General features: G+C 41.9%; 1 protein-coding gene across 1 annotated transcript in view; it reads right to left on the reverse strand.

The window, feature by feature from the left end:
• Positions 1 to 350: 350 nt before the first annotated feature.
• The window catches only part of PHLPP1 (PH domain and leucine rich repeat protein phosphatase 1), a 268,194-nt gene continuing 253,410 nt past the window's right edge, over positions 351 to 15,134 (reverse strand). Inside the window, exons 15-17 of the mRNA XM_077135308.1 lie at positions 8,658 to 8,852; positions 5,380 to 5,608; positions 351 to 2,647 (exon numbers count right to left, since the gene is read on the reverse strand). Of these exons, the coding sequence (XP_076991423.1) occupies positions 1,499 to 2,647; positions 5,380 to 5,608; positions 8,658 to 8,852 (1,573 nt within the window). The 3' untranslated portion in view covers positions 351 to 1,498. The remainder of the gene's footprint in view (positions 2,648 to 5,379; positions 5,609 to 8,657; positions 8,853 to 15,134) is intronic.

The following is a 15,134-nucleotide window of genomic DNA, read 5'->3' on the forward strand; positions in this document are numbered from 1 at the left end:
CAGGATGGGGTGCAGCTCTGTAAACGTGGCTAAGTCAGCCAGGAGCATCAAATTTCCTAAGTGCACTCTGCTGTGTCTACACTGTTTTTGCTGGTGGTGAGAGTAAGCCAGCCAGCTCCTGATTTTCACTGTTCAGATAAAAGATTATTAACCTGCTCATGTGAACTAGGGGCCTCTGAGGGAACTGAAAATGAACTTGGCTTTGCAGGGGGAGAAGTTTTCCAGGGATCTCCTCTATGCAACCTCTGTCTGTTCCCCCTTTAACTTCTACCATACTTAGTAAGACCAAGAATCAGAAAGGCTGAAGACCAGCTATTTACACAGTAGCATTAGGTTAATTTCACTACCTTCTTTTAGGTTAACCTGTTGAACGTTTTTCCCTTTTCAAATAAATTGAAGTTTGAAGTATCTGGAACCCCAACATTCCATTCATCTATTCCAAACCCAAGCTGGGTGTGATGATTTGCGAGACACATCTGGCTGCTGAGACAAAAGCAGATGGACCCAATACTTGTAAATTTCATATTTATTATAACAAAAATTATGACATGTTCATTTGTGCATTCTGCTTTAATATAACTCTTGGTATGTAAATTATCTAATTGAACTCTATACAGTCATGCTGATTGTGGCAGCAGTAAGGGAACACAATTAAAAAGTGTCAAGAGGCAGGGGAAAGGAAAGGAAGAAAAAAGGTTCAGAGGCCCTTTGGGTGCAGGTTTTTTCTTGTGGTCCAGGACCCACCTCTTTGAACAGAAATGCTCTAGCTGTTCAGCCCCATCATGTAATGATGGTCTGAGGGGGTAGAGCGGAGGGGGTGAGGCTCATGGAGGAGGAAAAGGGAAAAGTCTGTTATTTAAGCTGTGTCCTTATACCAAGACTACAAAACAGTTTAAGCATCACTATACAACACTGAGCTATTTACAATAGAAATTTCTCAATCAACTGTTCTCTCAGAGAAAATTAGTGAGTCCCAGTGACTTATGTCACCTGGCAGAGTAAAGCAACTCCTAGGAGTTAGTCTCCATATTCTACAAATGTCTATTATTTTCAAGACAAAAAAAAAAAATTCCCCCCAAAGAAATAAAGAATTACAATATTACTAAATCATTTAGTGCTGGCAACCTGCCCTGCCTTCCGAACAAACAAAACAACAAAAAGCCATTTTAAAATATATTCCATTATCATTAACTGTTTCTCTGTAATATATTAAACCTTTTTGTTCTTTGTCTTTACACATCTGATAATGTTAGGGGAAGAGGTTAGCAAATTTAAATCATACTGGTAAAGCATCATTAGAAAAAAGTGGTAATTATTAAACAAAAAAAAAAACCAAAAAACAAAACAGAAAAGAGTCCTAGAGATGAGCTATAAAGACAGGCTGAAGAAGGTGTATGGGGGAAGGATGTGGAGTAAAACCCCTGGTTTAATGTGAGCCTGGGAGACTCGCACTCAGTTTTGCTTGGTTAGTTTATTGGTGAAGAGCACTCAGACTGGGTCATAGCGGTGTGTCGTAGTAGTCCGGAAGCGGGTCCAGCGGAAACTGCCCGGGCGGCGGCGGCTGGAGCGGAGGCTGCTGCTGCTCCTGGTGGTGCTTCATGATCTCCTTGACTTCCTCCTCCAGCTCCGGAGGTATGATGAACTGATCATCAGGATCCGGCTGAGCCGGGGCAGCAAAATAGCCTCCAGGCTTGCGAAGAGGTGCATCCGTTGCCACCTCTATCACGTTGTGGCTCCTTTCTTGGGGTGCTACTGAGCCATTAGCCCGCCGGCGCCCAATGGTCCCCACGGCAGAGAAGTCCACCTTCCTGGGCAGACCTGGCTCATCCTCATTGGCGCTGATGACGATGCCCTCGTCGCTGTTCTCGGCTGGCAGCTGGAGCGGCGGCTGCTGTTTCTCCCTCTCCTTGGCCCGGCTGCAGTGAATGTCCACCTCCACCTCCACCCGGCTCCCGTTGGTGAAGACACCCTCAATCGGCTCTTCGTCGTCACTGTCGAGGCCGTTGTCGGAGAAAGCGCTGGAGAAAGTGGCGCTGGACAGCTGGCGCTGGAAGGCATTGGAGAGGCAGACCGGGTGGAGCACGCAGCGCTGCTCGCCGGGAAACGCGGGGCTGCTCTCGTTGAGGGCTCCGGACGGGGGCTCGTCCGAGGCCGTGGAACCCACCTCGCTGCTCATCTCGGACGTGGAGATCTCGCTGCTGATCTCGGAAGCCATGCCGCTGCTGGAGGACGGCACGCCCAGCCCCTCCGAGGGCCGGTCCTTGATGACCATGTTGACCGAGGGAGGGAAGATTCCCGGGCTGGGCGGAGGGACAGCGCCGCCTGCACTGAGCTCGCAGCAGCAGAAGCTGTCCTCGGGGACGTTGAGCTGCACCACCACCGCGCTGATGCTGTCGTGGCAGCCGTAGCCCTGCGCCAGGGTGCACAGCTTCTTGGCAGCAGCCAGGGAGTCAGGCACATTGCGCACGGCCTCCACGGCCTCCTCGACCGACAGGCTCTCCCACAAGCCCTTACTGCCCAGGATGAAAAACTCATCTTGGGGGCTCAGGGTGACGGACTGCACGTGGGGGCGAGGCACCACGCTGGGGTGGAGGAAGGTGTAGCCCAGGATGCGTGTGGACTCGGTCACTCCATTCACTTTGCCATCCTGGAAGGAGAAGGTTTCCAGGCAGAGAGTTAGCACCGGCACGGTGACAACTGCGTAGTTTCCCTGACTATGGGACACGGGAAAGGGCTGCGTGGACCACAGAGGGAAGGACATCTCCTCTGTAAGCTGTTAATGTGCATCTGTCATCAGAAAGCCGTAGGTAGTAGGGCTGGTCAGGTAAGGAGCAATAGGGACAAAATGAAAACATTTCAGCTATTTTTTTATTGGAGCTATGTGCACACTAGCTAGAGCAAGACCCGTGTCTCATCCCTAAGCAAACCATCATCTAACCTAGAGTGAGCATGGCTGATTGGCTTCTTCTGTAAAACTTGAGGATTCTGAGAGAGGAAGAGCCTTTCTGAAATAAGCCACTCCCGAGCAAAGACATGTGAGGCAGGTACTTTTCAAAATAATGTTCCAAAATCGTATGTTTCTAACAGCACATCAGCCAAGAGTGACAGTGGTGTCTAAAGGTCCAGAAGAGGGGACTTAAGAAGGGAAAAAAGAAGTACTTATTTGGTGGAGAAAATCCTGTGACTAGAGGGGCAAGACTATTCATTTGAAGGAGCAGATGCTAAAGGAGAGGCCAATTCTTAAAATTTCCTTGAATTTGATTTCCTAGTGGTGAATGGGGAAGGCAATGTCTCCTGGATTTTGTTCAGTTGGGTTCATGCCATTTAAATCACTAGTCAAAGTTTAAACCATTTGCCAGCAAAAAGACCTTGACTCCGAGAGGAGGGGAGGAGGGGCAGAGAGCCCCGTGTATCTGTTTGGTTCTTTATTCTTCCAGGTTTGAAGCTCTTAGATCTGCAAAGTACATCTGCAGGCCCTACCTTTCGTGTCCACTCCCAGACAATGCTCCTCTGGGCCAACTGTGGCTTCTACTGTGTGTCAAAAGTGAGGTTAACAGGCACAGAGAGTTTCACCAATTCCCTAGAACAAGTATTTCTTCTAGAGAATAACCCCTTTCTTTCCCACCCTACCACCTTTGTGATTTTGCACAGTGTTTGCTTGTTCTAGGATTGATAGATTTTAGCTTTAACTCTTTTTCCCAGCTTCCGACACCACTCTGCCATGTCACACTTTCAGGAGGTAGCATTCTTTACAGTAAAATTAGTAAAAAGGTTTCAAGCACAATTTAAACTCCCTCAACTCTACTGATACAATCCATACTTCTATGAAGGGTACAATCTGTTTTAAAGAAACTACGCTTACCATTCTGTCCAACCCTTTGGATGTCTCCCCATGAGGGCCAAAGGTTGTGTGTGTGTGTGTGTGTGTGCATGCACGCATGCATGTGTTGGATGTGCCTCAAAAGGTAGAGAACCACAGAACAAAAGGGGGTTGAACATTCCACAATGAAGATAAAAGTGAAGAAGGGAAGAAGACCCAGAGCACAAGAGAAAAAGTCTGAACTACAAACTCTCATTATGTATATAGCAGAAAGTACATAATGATTTCAAAGCAAAAAAATTATTAACGCTTGATTGTTTTTTTTTTTTTTTCTTTTTTGGCATAGGCAGGCTCCAAGAATCGAACTGGGATCTCTGGCATGGCAGGCGAGAATTCTGCCACTGAGCCACCATTGCACTGCCCCCTTGATCGTTTCTGACATAACATTAAACATTTAATTCAATACATTCTGTCCAACCTTACACTGTCTTTGCTTCCTAACATGCTGCATACTGCCGACCATCCACTTAAATCCCATCTGTTTCTAGAATAGGCAGGGAACTTAAATTTCCACACAGATTCATTTCCACAGAATCCCATGGAATATCTTTAATCCTTCTATCTCCTTCTTGTGGCCCTTGAAAAGCCTATCAGAGTTCACAGTTCTTTCCCCTCAGGACCACACACTTTCCCCACAGTCTCTCCTGATATACATGCAACTCAGGGATTCTGGCTCCTCTATAAGACTGTAAACTTCTGGGGGCAGATGTGGAACCTGTTTACCTTAGTGTCCCTCCATCCTGCAGGCACACTGCACGTGATCAACAATGTGTCATGCATCAGTGAATGAAGAATTCTTAGAGCCCACTTTGGAAGTTTCACTGGTAATGACTTCAGTTCTAATGCAGCCTTACCCCAGGGTTTCTCAACAGCGGCACTACTGACATTTTGAGCTGGATAATTCTTTGTTGTAGGGGTTGTCCTGTGCATTGAAGGATGTCTGGCAGCATCCCTAGCCTTGACCCACTACCCACCAATAGCGGCCCACACCCCAAACCCAGCTTAACGAACAAGAGCCCCCCAGAGGACAAAGTCACTCCATTAAAAACCTTACTCCAGTGGAACACACGAAGCAGGACCCACAATAACTAGTTACACTTGCACAGACTTTCGGTTTTGATGCTCATACTAGTCTTGTTATTCTCACTTTACATATGGAGAAACCGAGGCTTAGAGAGGTTTGGGCCATGCCTGCAGGTGGCAGAGCTAGGGTTTGAACACCAGCAGTGCGGCTTCAGCACCGAACCAGGACCTTCCCAACGTGGCTGGGGGGATGGAAGCAGTAAGTGTAGAGCCTGACAGAGCAGCACTCGATACATGTCTTACGCTTGACATGATGATACCTTGTATAATACTCATACAAGGATTCTGCTGTGTGATGCACTGGATTTGGAATTTTGATTTTAGAGCATGCTTTAGTGGAAAAACTCCCTGGGTAGCGTGTGCCACGACCCTAGCCCTCTCCTCACCATCATTCTCATGGAGATCGCACTCCTCACCTCAGTGACAATGGCCTTGTGCTGCTTAATTCTCTTCAGTTCTTCTTCACAGCTCATGACATAAGATCTGGACAGAGGCAGCGGCTTCCCATTTCGACAGAGAACGGTTTGGCACTTGCCCACATTGGCAGAGGTCAAGGTGAAGGATCCCCCTGGATCCACAAGGTCATGCTTGATATGACAGAGGACAGCAGCACCTCCAAGTTTCTGCCCAGCTGTTCCAAGTTTCCTAGAATCCGAAGACAGAGGGTCAAAACCCAAACACAGCCCATCACATGTCAGTTTGTTTGTTCACAGAAAGGCTGTATCACCAGCTAGAGACAGGAGGGAAGGGGGAACGGGGGAAATTCATTCCAGCCTCTTTTCATCAAAGCACGTATTGTTCCACTTCTCAGAGGGAAAAAGCCACAGGATCTGACCTCACACACCCCAACACAAAGAGGAGTCTGCTCACAAGTGGCGGGCAGGGCCACATCACCGTGAGAGCCACAGGAGCTGACGGGAACAAAGGAGCCCTCGCACCACTGCGTCCAGCTGGCTGCCCCATATTGCCACCCTGCCCTAGCAGCATATGCCAGAGAAAGAGGCAGAATGAGCTCTTCATCTATTTTAAACACAGATGCCTATGAAATAAAGAATATTTCAAAAGATGGGGGAAAAATTACCTCTTCTTTTCTCATTTACCCTCTCTAAATCCCCTCTGCTCTCAGGAGAGGAAATTCTACGGGACCATTTAATTAAGAACAGAGGGTGGATATACTGTACCCACTGACACATTCACTTCAAAACTACCTGAGGTCCGTCCCCTTCTATCAGGAAGCTTGCAGGCATAAATCTTTAGGTCCTGGATTACTCATATTTTGCCCTGTTCAGTGGAGCCTTTCTGGACCAGTATTATTTATTTTGGAATAGTCACTGTGCTGGTTTGAAGCTGTTATGTACCCCATAAAAGGCCATGTTCTCTTAACCCACCCCTGTGGGTGCAGACCTATTTGTTGGGTGGGACTTTTTGATTAGGTTGCTTCCATGGAGATGTGACCCAGCCCATTCAAGGTAGGTATTAATTCCAAAGCTGGAGGCCTTTATGAGGGGAATAAAAGGCAGAGCATTTTGGAGAGAGCTACTGAAACCAGAACCCAAGAGAGAAATGCCCCAAAGACATTTTGGAGAGAAGGACCAGCAGACTTGCCATATGCCTTCCCATGTCACAGAGGAACCCCGGAAAATAGCGGCTTTTCCGCAGAGAAAGTATCTTACTTTTGATGTCTTAATTTGGACATTTCCCTGGTTTTAGAACTGTAATTGAGCCACCTAATAAATCACCATTGAAAAGCCAACCGCTTCTGGTATATTGCATTCCGGCAGCTTTAGCAAACTGAAACATTCACAAAAAGAATATTTTATAATTCAGCTCCAAAATGCCTATGAGCTGCCTTTTTATCCATAACCACTAATCCACAGACTGAGTAGAACATAAGAAGCATCCACAATGCTAATCAAAAGGAGTAAAGAACTCCTACAATGAGCCCCACAAATGTCAACACCTGGGAGGTGTTACAGAGGCAAGAAGATCAAGACAGCCTCCCCTGTTTCTCAAGGGCAGAACCTTAGTTACTGTCAGCTCAGATCACATGTCTAAATTAATTCATTGGCATTATCGCAAGGAAAACCAGAGCTGCCTACCTCTATGCATTAATAGATCACACAGTTCCCTTAAAGATTGAAAGGCTCATCCTATACTCCATACCCTACTAACAAATGGGCAAAGTAACAAGTATAACAAAAAATGCTGGACACAGGTCTGCAATCTGGATCTCTTAACTCCCAATTACTGGATTCCATGAGCAGATTTGGCTTTAGATCCTTCCAAGGTAGCTTTACTTTCTTTTTTTCAAAGGCACACTGAATTCTTCTTAGCCAGTCGAGAAACAGGATGGTATTTGTGGAAAGTACAGTTGACAGTGTTTAACTGGAGTTTGGGGTTCCTAGTTTTGAATTCTTATTCTGTGCTTGAGGGGCTGTGAAAAGGAGACCTCCTGGGGGGTTACGAAGGGTGTGTGTGTGTGTGTGTGTGTGTGTGTGTATGTGTGAGGAGGTATGTGTCTGCATTGTTACTAGGACAAGCTGTTGGTAAAGACAGAAAAGGAGATATGCAGAGTAGTTAATAGACTCTGGGAAGTTTTGCTGCCTGAGGTCAAATCCTGGCTCTTCCACTAACGAGCTCTTAGGGTAATTTGCTTCACCTTTCTGTACCTCAAGTTCTCACCAGTAAAATATTAGGAGGACCTATTTCGTTGGACAAGATGCATGGCACATAAGGTATTCAGAACAATGACTGTTATATAGTAAGGGCTCACTAAACATCAGCTATTATTTTTCTGTTGCTAACTGTACATGTACAATAAGAAGCTGAAAACAGAAGAGAATCTAGCAGCAAAGAATCTCACTGGGCTGCCTCCATTGAACTGCTCCAAAGGCAGTACTCAAGCCTTAGGGCACTGTGAACCGGCACTCCATGGTGGATTATCTTGGGTGAGAAAAGGGAAAGAGAGTGAGAGGCTCGTCATTGTTACATGACATTTAGAGCACCAGTACACTCCTCTCTTTACTTCCTGGTCCCACATCAGCATATGTTTATAGTAGGATATTTATAGACAGGCAATTCCTTTACAACCTACCAAGCCATTAAAGTGACAAAAGAACGAGCAATTCTTCGAATGAGGAAATTTTATAACATTCTAAGCCCTAAGGGTTGCAAACACGATTCCACAATTTGTATGGTACGCTCAAGTTCTGTTACAGGGGGAAGCTTTAGGAAATAGCCTAAAATTCTGTTAGTGAAACTGGTTGTACAATTAAAAAGGGGGGAAAAACAACATAGGAAAAACGATTTAAGTCCTGGCCTAAAATTTGACCATCTCAAGTTCACATTGCTAATAGGTTTGCACTATCTCAAACAAGCCATCATATTTCATAAGGGTGAACAAAAGGTGTTGGAAACAATACATTTCAAAGAGAAGTCCACACATCAGAAAATCTAAAGAACCTCACATGACAGGAGGCACTATACAAACTGTTGAAAATCTGGAATCGCGACAGGACAGCGAGGTTTTGTTCTAAGGGAAACTAAATTCCTACCATTGACTCAGCCTTGCATAAAGTTGTTGGAGAATCAGTATGTCTCAAACTGCAGTACAGTGCATCAACAATGCTTTGAGATTGGAGGACAAACACTTGACGAAGAGCAAGACAACACACAGCATGGATTCTAATGTTACCTTTGCATAACAATGAATGTGTTGACCATGTATTCTTCTTCATTTTTTGTTTTCTGCAGCTCTTCAGCCAGAATGTCACTCATAGTGCACTGGAGAAGGTAGGGCACCTCCACGTTACGATCTCCATCAAAAACACCATACAGGGCCTCCCGGTTGTCACAGAAGTTGTTCACAGACAGGGCGGCAACACACAGCCTGTAAGAAAGAATGTTTTCATCTAAGTCTGCACAACTTTCCTTCTCCAGGCCTCCCCAGATATGCCTGTCCCATGCTGGCATGTTCTTGTTCTCTTTCATCATGACTCCAGACAGAAAAATAATAGATGAAGCTAATCCCATCTCATTTATATCAACTACTTTCTATAAGCAGAGAAGATGGATTAACACATAGTATGCTTCACAATGAATTCCCCCATTTTTATTCTGTGATAATTTTATTTTTAAATAGCAGTGAAAGAAGAGGAATAAGAGGCATAATAAATATAAGAATACAAATCCAAATGTCCATTCATTCAAAAAACATTTACTAAGGAGAACTTCCATTCCAGACAAAGAGTAGCAGATAAATACTGGAAAAGAATATATTAAGCATATATGAAACGTGAATAAAAATATTATGAAAGGCTTCAAACTAAAAAAAAAAAAAAAAAAACAGAAAAAATATTTGAAACAATCTTTAGGCACTGGACAATAAGAAGTACAGGTCAGTGATCCTGAGAGGTGAAAACAAAACAATGAGCATGATGGTTACAGGACAGGGAGGAGAAATCCAGAAGGAGGCTGGTGAGGTCCGAAAGTTGAGGAGATGGAATTGGGAGTTCAGGGAGGATGAGTTGGTTTAGAGCTCATAAGCCAGAGGACCAGAGGGAGAGAGCTGCATAGAAAACAAGTTCCGGAAATCTACAGAAGATGTCTCCACTCTAAGCTTTGAAAGAATCAAACTATTCCCAAATAACTTAGTTATGTTTTAGAAACTATCCAAAATGAAACATAAAGAAAAAAGACGGAAAGAAAAACAAACAAACAGGGCGTTAGTGACTGATGGGATAACTTCTAGCAGCCTAATATACAGGAAATTGGAGTCTTCAAAAGAAAACAGAGAGAAACAAGGAAAGAAAAAATATTTTGAAGAACTAATGACCAAAAATATTTAAAATCTGATAAAAACTATAAACCTATAGAAGCTACAAGAAGCTTAGCAAGTCATAACGAGAGAAACATGAAAAAACTTAACCAAGACACTCAAAATCAAATTGCTGACAATGAGGAATAAAAGCAGAGGAAGGAGGGGGTGACATATGTACAGAAGGAAAAGATGTGAATGACAGGAGACTTTTTATTGGGAAGGATGCCAAAGACAGGGAAGCGATATCTTTAAAGTACTGACAGAAAAAAAACTGTCAACCTAGATTCCTAAAAAGGTGAAAATTTAAGGTGAAATAAAGATATTTTCAGACATACAAATAAAAGAATTTACCACCAAAAGACACTCCAAAAATGTTTACGGAAATCCTTGATGCAGAAGGAACATGAGTGAAAAGCACCAGACATGACAAACAGGTAAGTAAATACAAACTGTTTATATTTCTTATTTTCTCAAAATCACTTTAGAACAGTGATTCTCAATGGAAGGTGATTCTGCCCTTGGGAGACAGTGAGCAATGTCTGGAGAAATTTCTGATTATCATAATTGAGGATACAACTGGCATCCAGTGTGTAGAGGGCAGGGAGGTTGTTAAGTATCCTGTACTGCACAGGACACCCCCCCGCCTCAACTCCCTACCACAAAGATTTATCTGGCCCCAAATGTCCTTAGTATTGAGGATGAGAAATACTGCTTTTACAGATAATTGACTGTTAAAAAAAAAAGTAATATGGGGTTTATAACAAATACTGAAGTAAAACATGACAATAGTATAAAGGCTGGGAGACGGAAAATGGAAGCACACATTATGAAGTTCTTAAAATATACATGAAAACGGTCTACTATTACTTAAAGGAAATTATAACAAGTTAAAGATGCATACTATAAGTCCTAAGGCAACCACAGGCACAAAAAGTAGAACTAAATTGTTGACAAAAGAGATAAAATAGAACAAAATATACTCAACCCAAAAGAATGAAGAAAAGGAAGACAAAGGGAATAAAGAGCATATGAAACAAACAGAAAATAAATAGTAAGATGGCAGATTTAAAACCAACCTATCAATAATTATATTAAATATAAATGGTCTAATCACCACCGAAAAAGAAGGAAAATATCAGGTTGGCTAGAAAAGCTAGACCTAAACTACATGCTTCCTACAAGACATCCACTTTGACTAAAAGGAAAAAATAGGTTAAAAGTAAAAGGATGAAAAAAAGATACCTTGCCAATACTAACCAAAAGAAACCTGAAATGGCTATATTAATAAAAGACAAAGTATACTTTAGAACAAACACTATTACCAGAATAAAGAGGGCCATTTCATTATGATACTGGGGTCAGTCAGAACGTCAAGAGAACATAACATCCTAAATGTAAATGTATTTAATAACAGAACTTCAAAATACAAAATGCATACTGATTATATATGTAGAACAGAATGATCAAAAGCTACGAATGTTTGCATTTGGTGTTTTTTTGGCATTTAAAAACCAATAAAAAAAAACCATAATACAGGGGTGCAAGGGTAGTTCAGTGTAGAATTCTCACCTGCCATGTTGGAGACCCGGGTTCGATTCCTGGTCCATGAACTTCCCCCGCCCCCAAAAAACACAACAAAATACATAATGCAAAAAGAACTACAAGGAGAAATGGACAAATGCCTAATTATAGTCTCCTGATCATCAATAGAACAAGTAGACAAAATCAATAAGCTCTACCAGACTTGAACAACATTATCAACAATATAATTTACTAGACACCCACCAAAACAACTGCAGAAAACTTTTTTTTCCCCAAAATGTACACAGAACATTTACCAGACAGACCATATTCTGGGCCAAAAAAACAAGTCTCAGTAAATTTAATGGGATTCAGGTTATACAAAATGAGCTCTCCAACCATATTGGAGAAATTGCTCAGATGGCTTTAATGATGAATTCTACCAAACACTAAGGAATAAATAATATCAATTCTAAACAAACTCTCCCAGAACACTAAGGAAGAGGAAATATTCTCCAATTTATTCTATGAACATACTGATACCAAAGCCAGAAAAAGACATCACTAGAAAAGACTAATAACTACTACTAATATAGACATACTCAGTAAGCTATGAGCAAATTGATCTAGCAGCACAAATAAAGGATAACACATCATGACCAAGTGGAATTTATCCTGGGAATGCAAGGCTGTTTCAAAATTTGAAAATTAATCAGTGTAATTCACCTTACTGACAGACTAAAGATGAAAAGCTATATGGGTTATGATCATCCCAATAGATGCAGAAAAAGCTTATGACAAACTTCAACATCCATTTACTATGAAAAATTTTAAGTAGTTAAGAAGAGAAGGGAACCTTCTTAACTTGATAAAGGGTTGGCAAGGATGTGGAATAACTGAACTCTCATACATTGCTGCTGAGAATGATAAATGGCACAGCTCCTTTGGGAAACAGTTTGGCAATTTCTCAGAAAATTAAATATATATTTAAGCTATGACCCAGCAATCTCTCTCCTAGTATTTACTCAAGTCAAAAGAAAACATATGTCCACACAAAAGCCTATCTGCAACTATTTACAGGGGTTTTATTTATAATTGCTGAAAACTATAAACAAATGTCTTTCAAATGGTGAATGGATGAACAAACCATAACACATTCATGAATGGAATAGTACTCAGAAATAAAAAAGAACAAGCTACTGAGCAGATGTAACAACACAAATGAATCTCAAATGCATTAAGCTAGGTGAAAAAAACTGACTCACAGACTCATACATCCATTTATATGACATTCTGGAAAAGGAAAAATTAAAAGAACAGAAAACACATCAGGAGTTCCCAGGGGCTGGGAATGGTGAGGTGAATTGACAACAAAGGGTTATGGTGGAGTTTTGGGGGGTGATTATAGTGGTGGTTGCCACAATCTTTTCTCAAAACCTGTGCAAGTGCACACTAAAATGGATGAATTTTATTAAATTAAGTATACATTTTTTAACTATATATAAATTAACAAAAGAAAAAAAATAGGTACCTGACTTTCGCTAAGCATAGCTATATAGCACAGATATAAACCTGAAATGTAATCCTTGCCACTTGGGAGTTTGGGGATAAATAATAGTAATCATTATCGTTAATAATAATAGTAGCTAACAATTAAATAGGGCTTACTATATGGCACACTTTGTCCTATGTACTTCATGTATGTTAACTTGTGATACTTAACAACAACCCGATGAGGTAGGTAGGATTTTTAGTGCTGTTTTGCAGACGAGGATATCAAGGCACAGAGAGGCTGAGTAACTGCCCAAGGTCACACAGCAAATATGTATAGAGCTAGCTTTAAAGCCAGGCAGACTGGCTCTTATCCCAGGGCTTTGAAATTCTTGCCTCCATTTGTACAAAAAATAAGTGATCGGGCGGGCCGCGGTGGCTCAGCGGGCAAAGTGCTTGCCTGCTATGCCGGAGGACCTCGGTTCGATTCCCGGCCCCAGCCCATGTAACAAAAACGGAGAAACAGAATACAATAAAACAAGAAAATGTTTAAAAGATGTTTCCCTTTCTTCCTTCCTTCCTTCCTTCTATCCTTCCTTCCTTCTCTCTGTCTTTCCTTTATAAAAAAAAAAAAAAAAAAAAAAAAAAAAAAAAAAAAAAAAATAAGTGATCGTAATTACTGTCAATAAGTAGCAAAGTTAAGTTTTTAAATATTAAATCACTTCATCTGCCATGCCTGTCTTCACACTGTAATCCCTTACTAGTCAGAATGGGGTTATGTGCTGAAAGAAAGACAGAAAGAAAAGGGAAACTATACATTTTTTCAAGTACAGTAGCGATCGTTCTTAGGATGTCTTTTCCTCTGACCTTTCCTCTTGTTTTTTTTTCAGTCTGAGGAAGAATCTAAGTTATCCAATTGCAGCTGCCTGCTTGGGTTTTCCCAAAGGATCTGATGTGACCTGGCAAGGAGGACACACTGTACCCCAGGGGGAAGGAGAGGGGAGAGAATCTACATCTGTGGAGAGACAGATGCAGGGATATCACAAGTTTTGCCTTCCTTCAAAAATCCAAGAAGCAAGCAAACACTTGAGAAACTTTTGCTGGCAAATTAAAAGGCAAAAAAACTAAGGGGAAATAAAGTAAGGGGAAGGGGTGGCACAGGACTGCTGGGTGCTCTTAACTTCCTACTTCTTGCTCTAGGTGGTGGCGTATGGGAGTGGGCACCGCAGGACCATTGGGAGAACTGTGGGCTCCTGTATATGCTTCTCTGTATCTATGTCAGGCTTAATTACAACAAAAGTTAGAAACAGTCATTGTAAAAGGGGGAATCACGTACAAAAACCCATGTAACTGGCCACTTGCTTCATTAATACTTCTAAGTGGACAATATATTTTAATATCCAAAATGCTTAAAAACCAATACTGGATTTCACATTGGTAATCTGGAACTAGAAATCTGTCTCACTCAGTACTGTTTGTAAGCAAGATATAAGGTCCTTTAAGCTAAAAAGGAATTGATCTCCAGAAAGGAACTCTGAGTGCTCAAAATAATGTACTACTTCTCCCTCCACTTCCCTCCTCCAATACAATGATCTACAAGGTGGAGCACGTAGAAATAATGCAAAAAACAGTGCCTTGGAAAAATCGAGATGAGCCTCTTCTGGTTGGTTATTCTGCCTTGCTTGAGTCAACAGTGCAGCAAACAGAACAGACGTGTCAAAATGTGGGATGCCTCTGTTCTAGGCAGCACAACCCCAAATCACACTCTCACGAAAGAGAAGAAGATAAATGAGTCAGGCTTAGAGCTTGAGCTGATTCTGTTTTCTGTCCCAAAGCAGCAGTCCATGTGGCAACCACAATTCTACCTTTTATTTTCAATAGGGTATTCAGCTCATCACTGATTCTCAAGCCTAGATGGTCATTAGAATCACCTGCAGAGATCTGAAACAAACATTCTGGATCACATGGTTTGGATTGGGGAATTTTTTTTCAAGTTCCCACTTGGCTGATTCTAATGTACATCTAGAGTAGAATACTAACGCTAGCCACTACTGGATCATCCTTGGCTTCGTTCTTTCCTTAGTCTTCATACTTTATATTCTTACACCTTAGCTAATAAATTATGTCTACTGCAATTTATAGGAGAGCCTTTACTTTTCTAGTACTAGTTATTAACATGTCTTAATAAGCACAACAAGCCTGAAGAGCATGATTACAATACTTAGGAAAAATCAACATTTGTATCAAACAGAGCAAAGGTTGGTGAGAATAAGAAAGAAAAAGAAAGAAAGATGTATAATTCCTGGTAGCAAGAGAAGCAGTAGACCTTATAGGGGACAG

The sequence above is a fragment of the Tamandua tetradactyla genome, chromosome 18 (assembly GCF_023851605.1).
Source record: "Tamandua tetradactyla isolate mTamTet1 chromosome 18, mTamTet1.pri, whole genome shotgun sequence".
Lineage (NCBI taxonomy): Eukaryota > Metazoa > Chordata > Mammalia > Pilosa > Myrmecophagidae > Tamandua > Tamandua tetradactyla.